Source organism: Bufo bufo, chromosome 2 (genome assembly GCF_905171765.1).
Source record: "Bufo bufo chromosome 2, aBufBuf1.1, whole genome shotgun sequence".
Classification (NCBI taxonomy): Eukaryota; Metazoa; Chordata; class Amphibia; order Anura; family Bufonidae; genus Bufo; species Bufo bufo.
This window is the reverse complement of record NC_053390.1, coordinates 180,556,431-180,569,060: the sequence shown is the minus strand read 5'-3', so window position 1 is coordinate 180,569,060 and position 12,630 is coordinate 180,556,431. Positions and strand designations below refer to the sequence as shown.

Genomic DNA, 12,630 nt, shown 5'->3' with positions numbered 1-12,630 from the left:
TTTTCTTCACCAGGGAAACAATTATTCGGTCATCCACCACAGTTGTTTTACGTGGTCTTCCGGGTCTTTTGGTGTTGCTGAGCTCACCGATGCGTTCCTTCTATTTAAGAATGTTCCAAACAGTTGTTTTGGCCACGTCTAATGTTTTTGCTATCTCTCTGATGGGGTTGTTGTGTTTTTTCAGCCTAATGATGGCTTGCTTCACTGATAGTGACTGCTCTTTGGATCTCATCTTGAGAGTTGACAGCAACAGATTCCAAATGCAAATAGCACACCTGAAATTGAACTCTGGACCTTTTATCTGCTCATTGTAATTGGGATAATGAGGGAATAACACACACCTGGCCATGGAACAGCTGAGAAGCCAATTGTCCCCTTACTTTTGGTCCCTTAACGAGTGGGAGGCACATATGCAAACTGTTGTAATTCTTACACCGTTCACCTGATTTAGATGTAAATACCCTCAAATTAAGGCCGAATGCACACGGCCGTGGAACACGGACGTGAGCGGTCCGTGGTATCCCGGCCTGGCATCCTGCTGACAGCAGGAGCTCACGGCGTCATTGGTTGCTATGACGCCATGCGCTTCATGCTGCCGCTGCACTACAGTAATACACTCGTATGATCTATACGAGTGTATTACTATAGTGCAGCGGTGGCATGAAGCGCACGGCGTCATAGCAACCAAGGACGCCGTGACCTCCTGCTGTCAGCAGGATGCCAGGCCGGGATACCACGGACCGCTCACGTCCGTGTTCCACGGCCGTGTGCATTCGGCCTAAAGCTGACAGTCTGCAGTTAAAGCATATCTTGTTCGTTTCATTTCAAATCCATTGTGGTGGTGTATAGAGCCAAAAATCTTAGAATTGTGTTGATGTCCCAATATTTATGGACCTGACTGTATATGACCATCAGTTTTTTCCCAGCGCGCACCGCCAATAGTATAAAATGTTGCAGCTTAGGTGGTACTTTTGTTCCCTGTGCACCCTACCCGTGGATTAAAATGGTGGCGCCCAGAAGGAAATATCACAACTACAGCAATGGCAACTCCACAGCAGGAAAAGTCAGAGGATGAAATGACTGGGAGGCCACAAGGGAATTTGTTACCCTGAGTTTGGACATGAGTAGTACTGCAGATATGGGTCCTGATTTACTTAAAGGGATTCTGTCATCAGGTTTGGGGCTATAGAGATACGGACATGCACGGCTAGATCGCCGTTAGCATGTCCGCAATATATGTGTCCTATAGGGCTGTGTGGTTTTAATTTCTTTAAAAAAGGATTTTATAGATATGCAAATGAGTGTTGAATGTGTCCAAGGGGCTGCACTAACCTTACTTGTGCCCAGCCATGCCCGCCTGTGAAGGAGCCCAGCACCGCCTATGTCTCCTCCTTTCATCAACGATAGATAGCCGTAATCTCACGATGTGCGAGCTCGCGCATGCGCAGTTCTTTCCCTGAGGCTGATGCCAGCACAGGGAAGGAACACTATACCGGCAGTGCGCATCGTGAGATTACGGCAATCTATCGTTGATGAAAGGAGGAGACATAGGCGGTGCTGGGCTCCTTCACAGGCGGGCACAAGTAAGGTTAGTGCAGCCCCTTCGACACATTCAACACTCATTTGCATATCTCTAAAATCCTTTTTTAAAGAAATTAAAACCACACAGCCCTATAGGACACATATATTGCGGACATGCTAACGGCGATCTAGCCGTGCATGTCCGTATCTCTATAGCCCCAAACCTGATGACAGAATCCCTTTAAAACTTCACTCCAAAATTCTGGCATCAAAAAGTTGCAAAATAGGACTTTTGCGACTTTTTTTCCACTCACTTGCACAAAATGTAAGAGATTGCGCAAAAATGTGTGATTTTTTTTACACTCACTTGTGCAAAATTTTTGGACCACTCACTGCAGTTTTGTAATATGGCTGGAAAAGTGGGTGCACTTAGCTTTGTTAATGAGTCCAGGTTTATGATTGTGACTTTTTTTTAAAGATCGCAAATAAGTCGCTATCTCACTCCAGGAGGAGGATGGTGTAGGAAAACTGGAGGAGCTTTTCTAGACAGAAGTGTTAGGTTTAGGCCCCTTGCACACGACCGTATGGCTTTTTCAGTATTTTGTGGTACGCAAAAAATACGGATGACGTCCGTGTGCATTCTGTTTTTTGCGGAACGGAACAGCTGGCCCCTGATAGAACAGTACTATCCTAGTCCGTTATTAGGACAATAATAGGACATGTTCCATCTTTGAACGGAACGGAAAAACAGAAACACAAAATCAGAAGGCATACGGAGTACCTTCTGTTTTTTTTGCAGATCCATTGAAATAAATGGTTCCGTATACGGAACGCAAAAAAACAGAACGTAAATAGTTTTTTTTCTGTGTGAAAGAGGCCTTAAGGACAGGCCAAATTTATCAAATAACTTGTGACATTTTATAAATGTGGCACAAAGTACTCCAATACAGACTCAAATATTCTCCCCATGGTAAATTCCGCCCACGGAGTCCAGATTACTATTTTTTATTTTCCTACTGCCCCCCCTTTCCCACGCTATGAGCACTCAGAAATGCGTTAAAATGCATAGTCAGGACTGCCATGTATGCGCACATGAGTCCTCTCCATTATGTTAGAACAGCACAGCAGTCCGGACGGTGTATTTCAGTGCAGCTTCGAGAGCTAACAGCGGGGATACAGGCAGTAGGAAAATATAAAATAGCAATCTGGATTCCTTGGGAGGAATTTATCATAACAGCGCTATGGAATAAATGGCGCTTTAATTCTAAATAACAATAACAAGGGAATAATATCTGAAGCCAGTTTTGGTTGAGTCTGTGTCAGAGTACTTTTTGCCACATTTATCAAATGTCACGTTAGTTCATAAATTTGTCTTATCCTTCTACCTAACACTTGTCTAGAAAAGTTACTCCAGTTTTCCTTCTCCACTCTCCTAGTGGAGTGAGATTGGGGCTTTTTGCTGACTTTTTTTTTTTAAAAGTCTCAATGATAAATCTGAAGTGAAACTCATTAACATAGCTAACCACACCCACTTCCCCACCCATATTTCAAAACTGGAGTGAGTGGTGTAAAAATTCGTAAAATTTTTGCGCAAGTGAGAGAGTGAAGGCATGATAAATCAGAGCCCTTATCTGCATTACTACCCATGTATATAGATAATAGTCCAAAATCGCGGTGACATATTCCCTTTGATTGCCCATGCTTTACAATGCTACTGCAGGTCACTTGATGTGACCAACCAGTTAAGGGGGCTGACCGACATGCGGGAATGCGATGGATGAGAGAGACAGGAAAGACAGAAAAATTGCGGGAAATATAGTTTTACAGTATAAACAGCGCAGTGTGACCGCCACCGAAGTGGGGAGATCAGGAATGTCCACAAAAGCCAATAAAATGGCCTAGAGGGAACAATAAACATGTTCCCCGCACTACATTTACTATCAGGAAATTGTATGAAGGCAATAACCCTTTTAACACTTAATTTGCTTATTTAGCTTTTGAGAATGAAAAATGTATTAAAAAATTTTTTGACCAGAAAATAAAATGTTGCTTCTCAATCTGAAAAAAATTAAATAAAAAATAAGGGTATGCTACAAGAACCCACTATCTGTAGTAAGGCATGTGGTCCTTATCTTCAGACAGTCTTCAGTGCACTTTTATTCCAAATTGTCCAGATTTTCCTTCGCTCTGGGCACACAGTGGATCATGACCGCATCTTCTAAAAATGTATAAAGAACTGGCCATAGCCGGAGCATGAAGTCAGCATTCACTTCTGCTATTCACAAGTCTACTAAAACGGGAACGGTCCTCCTTTTAAGGAGGACTTGCAGTAAATACTCCAAGCCTTTAAAAAGTGCATGCATTCCTAAACAAATGTACACTTAGCCTGGCAAGCATGTGTGCCAAAGTAAGCCAGGATCACAGAAGAAATAGCAAAAACACAGAAAAATGTTGGATTAAAATAACTGAAATGTTCCAGACAATTTGCAAGAGTGAGTTACAAGTGGCAGGACAGACTGCATATGGAATAAGGGGTCTATGGAGCATGTATTTTACCTTTATATACTGAATTTCTTCAAGAAGTCTTTGTGCTCGTCTTTGATTTTTGACCGTCAGTTCTTCTGTTCCCCTGATAATATAAAGTAATAGAGTTAAAATAAATTACATAATGAATGAAGTGTGGCAAGGATTGGATAGTACCATGTTAGCCCGCAAAAACAATGTGATGTTGAATACTATTGCGTTAATAAATAATAAAGTATTATAGGAGAACCAGAAAAAAACATATTGCAAGCTTTCAGAGCACAAAGGCTCCTTCTTCAGGCAGGATTACATATGAAAGACTGAGAAAGAGGCAAGACACTTATAGAATGTTACAGCAAAACATATACATGGGGGGATGCATAATAAAAGATAAGGCTGATCAACAAGTAGAAATGGTCAGCGGAGACAATTTAGATTAGGGATTGGGATTCGAACTGAGAGAGGTGTGAATTTTGTCTAAATAGTGGGTCATAAAACCAGGGTTGAGATTCAGTCCATCACTTAATGACTGGATGTAGTCATTATTTTAAATTCCCAAGTTTTTCTGTCTCTATCATTCTTAAAAGTTGCCTTTGGATATCAAAACCTTTAAGTCTGTCACGAACCAGCGAGTGTGAACCCACTGCGCCAGGTGTCCTACCTACTCTAAGGGCGTTGTCTAAGTGAACCCCTGGATCTTCACAATACCCCTGATAGTGGGAATAGACTTTCCCGAGGGGAACACCAGGTCACTACCTCTTGAGGAGGATAGGCACACGAGGCAGCTGGTCCAGGCAGACCAGGAGGTACCTCAGATTGGTCCTGCACCTCTGGTATCTAAGGATGAGACAGAGACGTAGTCAGACAGGCAAAAGGTCAGGGCAGGCAGCACAGGTACAGGGCAGGCAATCCGGATCGGCAACGGGAAAGTTTTATGGCCAGAAGCGCTCTCTGTCTCCTATACAGTAATTCCTTTCAGCAGGGGAGGAGAGCTTGGAGAAAAATCCACATGTAAACATCTTGCCCTTGGAACCTTTCTGTAGTAAAACAGCACCGGCTCCTATGGAGAAGTCGCCCACTTCTAAAAAGAATTGGCAAGAGACATCGGGATGACGCAGAACAGGTGCAGAAGCAAAGGACCATTTTAATTGGACAAACGCGGCCTCCGCCTCAGGAGTCTAGTCTCTGACATTCACCCCTTTCTTGGTAAGAGCGCAGATCGGAGATGTAAGAAATAGAAATTAGCAAATCAAAAGAAGTGCTGTATAGCATGAAGACCCTGTGGACGGAGCCAGTCCATTACTGCATTTAATTTTTCAGGATCCATCTGCAGCCCGGTATCAGAGATTACCATATTTTTCACCCTATAAGATGCACAGGCCCATAAGACGCACCTAGGTTTTAGAGAAGGACAATAACAAAAAAATATTTTCCATTACACCTCAGATTAAACCTTAGCTAACAGCCCCAATCAGACCCCCAATGTTAATAAGACCCCAACAAGTCACATGAATGACCCACAATCAGAACTCATATCAGCCCCTGCTGCCTCTCATATTGGCCCCCGCTGCCTCTCATATTGGCCCCCAGCAGCCCCTATTGCCTCATATCAGCCCTCTGTAGTCCTCCATTGCCTCTCATGTTGCCCCCATTGCCTCTCTTGTTGCCCCCAGCGCCTCATGTTTAATAAAATAAATAAACCACTTACCTCTCCTGCTCCTGGATGCCGCCGCTCCTCTCCTCCAGCGCGCTCTGTCTTCCAGCTGTGCTGTGATGGCTGCGCACAGCATGAGATCACAGAGAGCAGTCACGCTGTGCACAGCCTTCACAGCCGAGGACCAGGAAGCGGTGAAAACAAAGCCTTCACCGCTTCCCGGTCCTCCGGTACTAATGAGTGCTTCCATAATGGAAGTGCTCATTAGTATTCACCCCATAGGACGCAGGGGCATTTCCCCCCCACTTTGGGGGGGGGGGAAAATGCGTCTTATGGGGCGAAAAATACGGTATGTTTTCGAGGAACTGTATGGTAGATTTTTCAAAGATGCATTTCTCGAGTTTGGCATAAAGTCGATTCTATCTCAACCGCTGTAAAACCAAATGTACATGCTTCCGGTGAGTGGTCAAATCTAGAGAATAGATCAGTATATCATCTAGGTACACTATCACACAGACATAGAGCAGGTCCCGGAATATATCGTTTACCAACTCCTGGAAAACTGCGGGAGCATTGCACAGACCGAAGGGCATGACGAGATACTCGTAGTGTCCATCACGAGTGTTGAAAGCAGTCTTCCACTCATCGCCCTTTTCAATGCGGATAAGGTTGTATGCACCGCACAGGTCACATTTTGTGAAGACCTTAGCTCCCCGGATCCTGTCAAAGAGTTTGGAAATTAGAGGAAGAGGGTATCGATCTTGACTGTGACCTTATTCAGACCTCGATAGTCGATACAGGGCTGTAAGGATCCACCTTTTTTCTGCACAAAGAAGAACCCGGCACCGGCTGGTGAAGTAGACTTACAGATAAACCCCCTCTCGATATTCTCCTTGATGTACTCAGACATCGCTTGGGTCTCAGGAAGTGAGAGTGGGTACACTCGACCACGAGAAGTGGCACCAGAAAGTCAATCGGACAAATCATAAGGACAATGAGGAGGCAGGGTCTCGGCCTCTTTCTTACTGAAGACATATGCCAAACTGGCATACTGCTGTGGAAGTCCGGACAGGTCTACAGGTACAGTAGGCGAGGAAGCAGGTTGGACCTCTGATAAGCAGGTGAACTGGCAGGATGATCCCCAACGCAGAATATGACCGAAGTGCCAGTCCAGAAGTGGAGTGTGCTGAAGCAGTCAGGGAAGACCAAGAATAACTGGATTCACAGACGCTGGCAGCCCATAGAATGAGATCATCTCTGAATGCAGAACCCCTATTTGCAACTTTAGGGGCATAGCAATAGAAAGCACAGGTTTGGGAAGTGGCAGTCCATTTACAGAAGCCACTGATAGAGCCCTTCTAGACGGATGGTAGGAAGCCGGTAATGATGGACAAGAGCTTGCTGAATGAAGTTACAGGCTGACCCAGAATCCAAGAATGCAGGCACAGACAGTGCGAATACCTTGTAAGAGAGAGTCACAGGAAATGACCGTTTCGGAGAGGACTTCTTCTTGTCTAGGACCACCTCTCCAACTGATCCTAGACATTGGCGTTTCCCGGGTTCTGTGGACAATTACTCACAAATTGGGCATTGCCTCCACAAAACAGACACAGGTTCTCTGCTTTGCGGCGTAAACGTTCCTGGTCAGACAATCGAAGGCGCACTATTTGCATGGGCTCTTCAGATGAGGTAGACACTAGAGGAAGAACCGGCCTCTGGAAGGATGGAGCCAAACGAAGTGGTCTTCTTTTGCATGCGACCTCCTTAAAACGTTCCCTGAAACGCATATCTATCCTTGTGGCCAAGGTGATCAGGTCATTCAGAGTAGACGGACGCGGTTGGGACCAGCTAATTCATCCTTAATCCGGTCAGAATGGCACTGCCGGTTGAGCCTCTTAGTTCCATGCAAGTTCAGCAACCAGGGTACGAAACGGGATGGCGTACTGACGCACAGACGAGGAACCCTGTCGTAGAGGCAGCAGAGCTGATGCAGCGGAGGACATGCGGCCGGGCTCTTCAAAAACCAGCCGGAAGGTAGCCAGTGGTCTCTGGACCTCCATGTTCCCAAATAGGATTTGCCCTAGCTAGGTCCTCATCAGACAGCAGGGACACAATGAAGGCAACCTTGGACCACTCAGTGGGAAACTTCTGCCCATGCAACTCAAAGTGGATCAGGCACTGATTCAGGGATACACGACAGGTTTTTGGATCTCTACCATAGCAGGGTGGCACAGGGAGTTCCACACCAGCGGCACGCAAATCCGGATTCACCGGTGTGGGTATTGCAAGGGTAGCAGCGACTGGCGACCCTGCAGTAGCTGGAGAAGAGATTGCATCGAGACAAGCAGCAACATTTTGCATGAACTGCATCATGACATCCTAACATTCGCTCTGATGCCTCACTTCATGTAGCAATTCCTGAACGACAAGCTTGGGGTGACCAGCGGGGTCCATAGCCTCAGTGTACTGTCACGAACCAGCGGGTGTGAACCCACTGTGCCATGTGTCCTACCTTCAATAAGGGAGTTGTCTAAGTAAATTCTTGGGTCTTCACAGTACCCCTGATGGTGGGGATAGACTTTCCCGAGGGGAAAACCAGGTCGCTACCTCTTGAGGAGGATAGGGACACGAGGCAGCTGGTCCAGGCGTACCAGAAGGTACCCGAGACAGGTACCAGAGGTGCAGGACCGAAGGATGAGACAGAGGCGTAGTCAGACAGGCAAAAGGTCAGGTCAGGCAGCACAGGTACAGGTCAGGCAATCCGGATCGGCAACCGGAGAGTCAAGGCAAACAGGCAGGGATCTAACAGGTAGCAGAGTCCAGGAATACAAATACGAGTCAGGGACACAGGCGAGAATCAGGAACCTTAGCAGGACACAAGGACCTTGACACTGAGGCATCTGGGAAGTGGGCTGAGCCACTTATATATGTGGAGGAGGGCTAGGATTGGTCAGCGAGGTCACATGACTTAACCCATAAAGCCCAGGAAGTGACGCGCGTTGGCCTTTAAGGAAGTGCTGTAGAAAACAAACAGCAAGGATGCTGTGGCCAGGGCTGAGAGGAAACTGTGGAGCGGATCCCAGAACAACAGTTCTCACACAGAGCCCAGGACTGCAGCGTTGAATGCGAAGCACCGGCCGCAGATCACCGCTGAACACGGCGCCCGGGACCATGGCAGTAAGCAGGGGAACAGCGGCGCACCGCAGCAGCTGTTACAAAGTCATTCATGGAGTGTCCTGGTCCAGAGAAATGGATTCCTACAGTTGTATCAGCTTTGTGGTTTATCTTAAATCTTTGCAGGTTCATTCTGGATCGCAGTTTCTGTACAGTCTCCCCAATATAAATTGCTCCATTAGGAGTATCATGTACAGAACATTGGAGGATTCACATGAGAAGGTGTCCATGAACTTACAGGTCTGTTGGGTATACGGACTGTATTAGTGGATAAGACGTGTGCAGGTCTTGCTTTTTTTGTGGTTGCATGGAAAAGTACCCGTCTGTGATGGTGATGAGAGGGCACGCCTGACAAGGAGATTCCTCAAGTTTGATGGTTGTTTGTATGCCAGAAGAGGTAACTCTGGAAATATTAGTTTTTTGTCTTTGTTGAATATTGGTTGGAGGGCTGCTGCAATTTTCTTTAGGATGTTCATTCGAGGGTTGTACATCACCATTAAAAAACACCCTGTTGGTGACCTCCTTTTGTCTGTAATCCAAGAGGCTGTTTCTTGGAATCCTCATGGCTCTATGTATTTGTTCTTGTATGACCAGGGGATGATATCTCTGTTGTAGGAATGTATTCCTTAGTGACAGCAGATGTTTTCTGTCCTCAATGACTGAACAAATACGGATATAACATAGGGCCTGGCTGTAAATGACGGACTTTTTAACCTGTTTTGGATGAAAACTGTTCCATATAAGATATGCCGGACGGCCTGTGGGTTTATGATAGATGTTTGTATGGTATTGTTCCTTAAGTCCAGAAAATATACGTGGGATTGGGAGTAATTGAGAGTGAGCCTCATGGTCGGGTCAAACTTGTTGACGTTTTTATGAAATGTCAGTAGTTCCTCTTCTGAGCCAGACAAAATCAGCAGAAGGTCATCGATATACCGAAAGTAAGCCAAAAGGTTTGTTGGTGCAGGTCGACAGAAAATCCTTCTTTAGTTTGGCCATAAACAGGTTGGCATACTGTGGTGACATTCTACTACCCATGACGCTACCCATACGCTGTAGGTATATGTCTTCCCCAAAGGCAAAGTAATTGTGGTGAAGTACATACCTGATCAGTTTCAGGGCTGGTTCCGTGGCAAGATTTTTTTTTTTTGCAGGAAGTACTGACATGCGTCTATGCCATCCTTGTGAGAGATATTAGAGTACAGGGGCTCTACATCCATATTCACCAATCTAGTGTTTTCTGGTAATGGTCTAATGGCTGATAGCTTGCACAGAATGTCTGTGGTGTCCTGGATAAAACTAGGTGTCCTTTTGACCAAGGGTTTCAGAATATTCTCTACCCCGCTCGAGATCCCTTCAGTTAGGGTCCCCATACCTGAAATGATTGGTCTGCCAGGATTCCCTTCTTTATGTATTTTCGGTAGCATGTAAAAGGTCCCCATTTTAGGATTATCCAGTAGGGTGGGTAATTAAACTGTGCAACCAGTGGGGCCCCCACCGATTACAAGAATGAAGTGATTGTCACAAATGCATTCCACTCTAGGACTGTAGGGGCAGCAGCGCACATGCATGACTGCTACATTCACTGTAGGGACTCTTCTTGTGATCAGTGGGGGTCCTAGCGGTTGGACTCCCACCATTTAGATGCTTAAGTCCTATCCTGTGTATCGGGGATAAGTTCTTATGGTTGGACAGCCCCTTTAATGTCTACACTTCCTCTGTTGATATGGATTCTGATCAGTATAAGGTCAAGTTTAGGCGTAAATTAATCCCTTCCTGCGCTGACTGGGGCAGGAAGGTGTTCATTTTTTTTATTTAAAATAAAAACAAACAAATAAAACAAAAAGTCATAGTCATTAGTTTTACTAATAGTAAAGCAGACTACATACACACAAATTTATCCCCTTTGTCTTTCATTAAGAAAAAATTCTAATAAAAAATATAGTTATTAGTTTTAGCAACAGTATATATAGAGGACTTCTGAACTTTTTATTGATACCATTCTGGGGTGTGCATGACTTTTTGACTTTCCGTTTTGCTGTTTGCCGTATGGGCAATATATTTTTATACTATGGGCATTTTGGCACAACGCGACACCCATGATGTGTATTTTTTTTATTTTTTTAGTTCTTTTATTTTTATTTTGGAAAAAGGGGGTGATTTGAATTTGTAGGTTTTGTTTTTTAACTTTTTTTTTTATATATATACTTCTCATAGGAATGCTTGTTTCCTATGGAGCCCTATTACAGGCAAGGGCTCCATAGGAAATACTATGCAGCAGCCTCCTGTCATTCACAAAGACAGGGGCTGCTGCATACACGCTTTGGAATCTCCTATCGCCACATGGGGGAGCCGGAGCAACACCGGTGTTTCATGCGCTCAGATGCCGTGGTCAGGATTGACCACGGCATCTGAGGGGGTTAAATGTCCGTGATCGGGGGTCCAGGAGCGGGTGCCACCTTTAAAGACCCAGCCAGCGCCGAACTATTACGGCGCTGGTAGGGAAGGGGTTAAAAGATAGTAACTTTGAAGGAGTTTCTACTGTTTTGGCACTGTACAACATCTGTACTAGCAGTATGGTGCCATAGAACCAGCAGTAGAAAAATAGGTTTCCAAAATCCAAAATGAGCTCTAATCCTATGAAGTGTTGACATGAGGACAGCCAGTAGATAAATTACACAAGTAGCCTCTATATTCAAAGCAGAAACATGTGGTAACGATTTTAGAAAAAATGTTTTGTCTTGAAATCTTTTGTAACAGGAAAAAAAAAATGGTAAGAACGGAAAAATATACATTTTTGAAAATATATAATCTCTATCATCTAATGCAGGCATCCTCAAACTGCGGCCCTCCAGCTGTTGCAAAACTACAACTCCCAGCATGCCCGAACAGCCTACAGGTATCAGCCTACAGCAGGGCATTGTGGGAGTTGTAGTTTTACAACAGCTGGAGGGCGCAGTTTGATGATGTCTGATCTAATGGCACAAAAGGGAAAATGTGTTCTATGACCTATATAAAATACATGTAGGTTGGCTCAGAAATGAAATAGTTATTACAGCATGAAATGTTGTAATTCTCCTATTGTAATGGGCCTATCTAACTGGTAATGAAGTAGTTAATAAAGACCAACTTTATCAAAGAATTTTAGCCCAAAATGAGTAGAATAAAAAAATTCAAATAAAATACCCTTAAAGTGGATGCTTTTAACAAAATAATGCTGCACATGAGGACTATATAAAACACAACTACCCAGAACACTCCAGAGTACATAAAACTATAGAAATCTACCAATCAATATCAGTAAGTCTGGGGCTTGTGGCGCGGTTAATCACTAAAAATATCTATGACTGTAATGGAAGTTTTCTGAAATGGACTCAGATTCTTCTGTGGAGATCTGTCTACATGCTTTACACGCTGTGTTTCATCAGAAAAGGAGAGAAAAATAAGGCTACCAGGGCCTAAAATAATCTGGTTAAAACTTCAAATCCAATTTCTACTAGTATGTGCTGTACAACAAGCAACAAAATTCATTAAGATATGGATTTACTAACTTTTTGGATTTCAGCTTCGAAATGTGCCGGATTAGTTTGCGAAGTGTTAGAGCTTTTACTTTCTTTACATCTTTCCGCATCTTCACAACCTGTGGGAGAAAAGTAATTCCAGACAAGAATCATGAGTAAGAAGCAAGAACTGGAAAAAAAACACTTGTGTGTCACAGAATTTTTTTTCTGCCAGTTAAAACCAGATAGCGACACACA

The 12,630-nt window shown here is 44.4% G+C and overlaps 1 protein-coding gene across 2 annotated transcripts in view; it reads right to left on the bottom strand.

The window, feature by feature from the left end:
* The window catches only part of SRFBP1 (serum response factor binding protein 1), a 125,088-nt gene that overhangs the window by 48,977 nt on the left and 63,481 nt on the right, over window positions 1-12,630 (bottom strand). For both annotated transcript variants that reach the window (XM_040415941.1, XM_040415942.1), the window contains exons 2-3: window positions 12,424-12,512; window positions 4,078-4,150 (exon numbers count right to left, since the gene is read on the bottom strand). In XM_040415941.1, coding sequence (XP_040271875.1) covers window positions 4,078-4,150; window positions 12,424-12,512 — 162 coding nt within the window. The remainder of the gene's footprint in view (window positions 1-4,077; window positions 4,151-12,423; window positions 12,513-12,630) is intronic.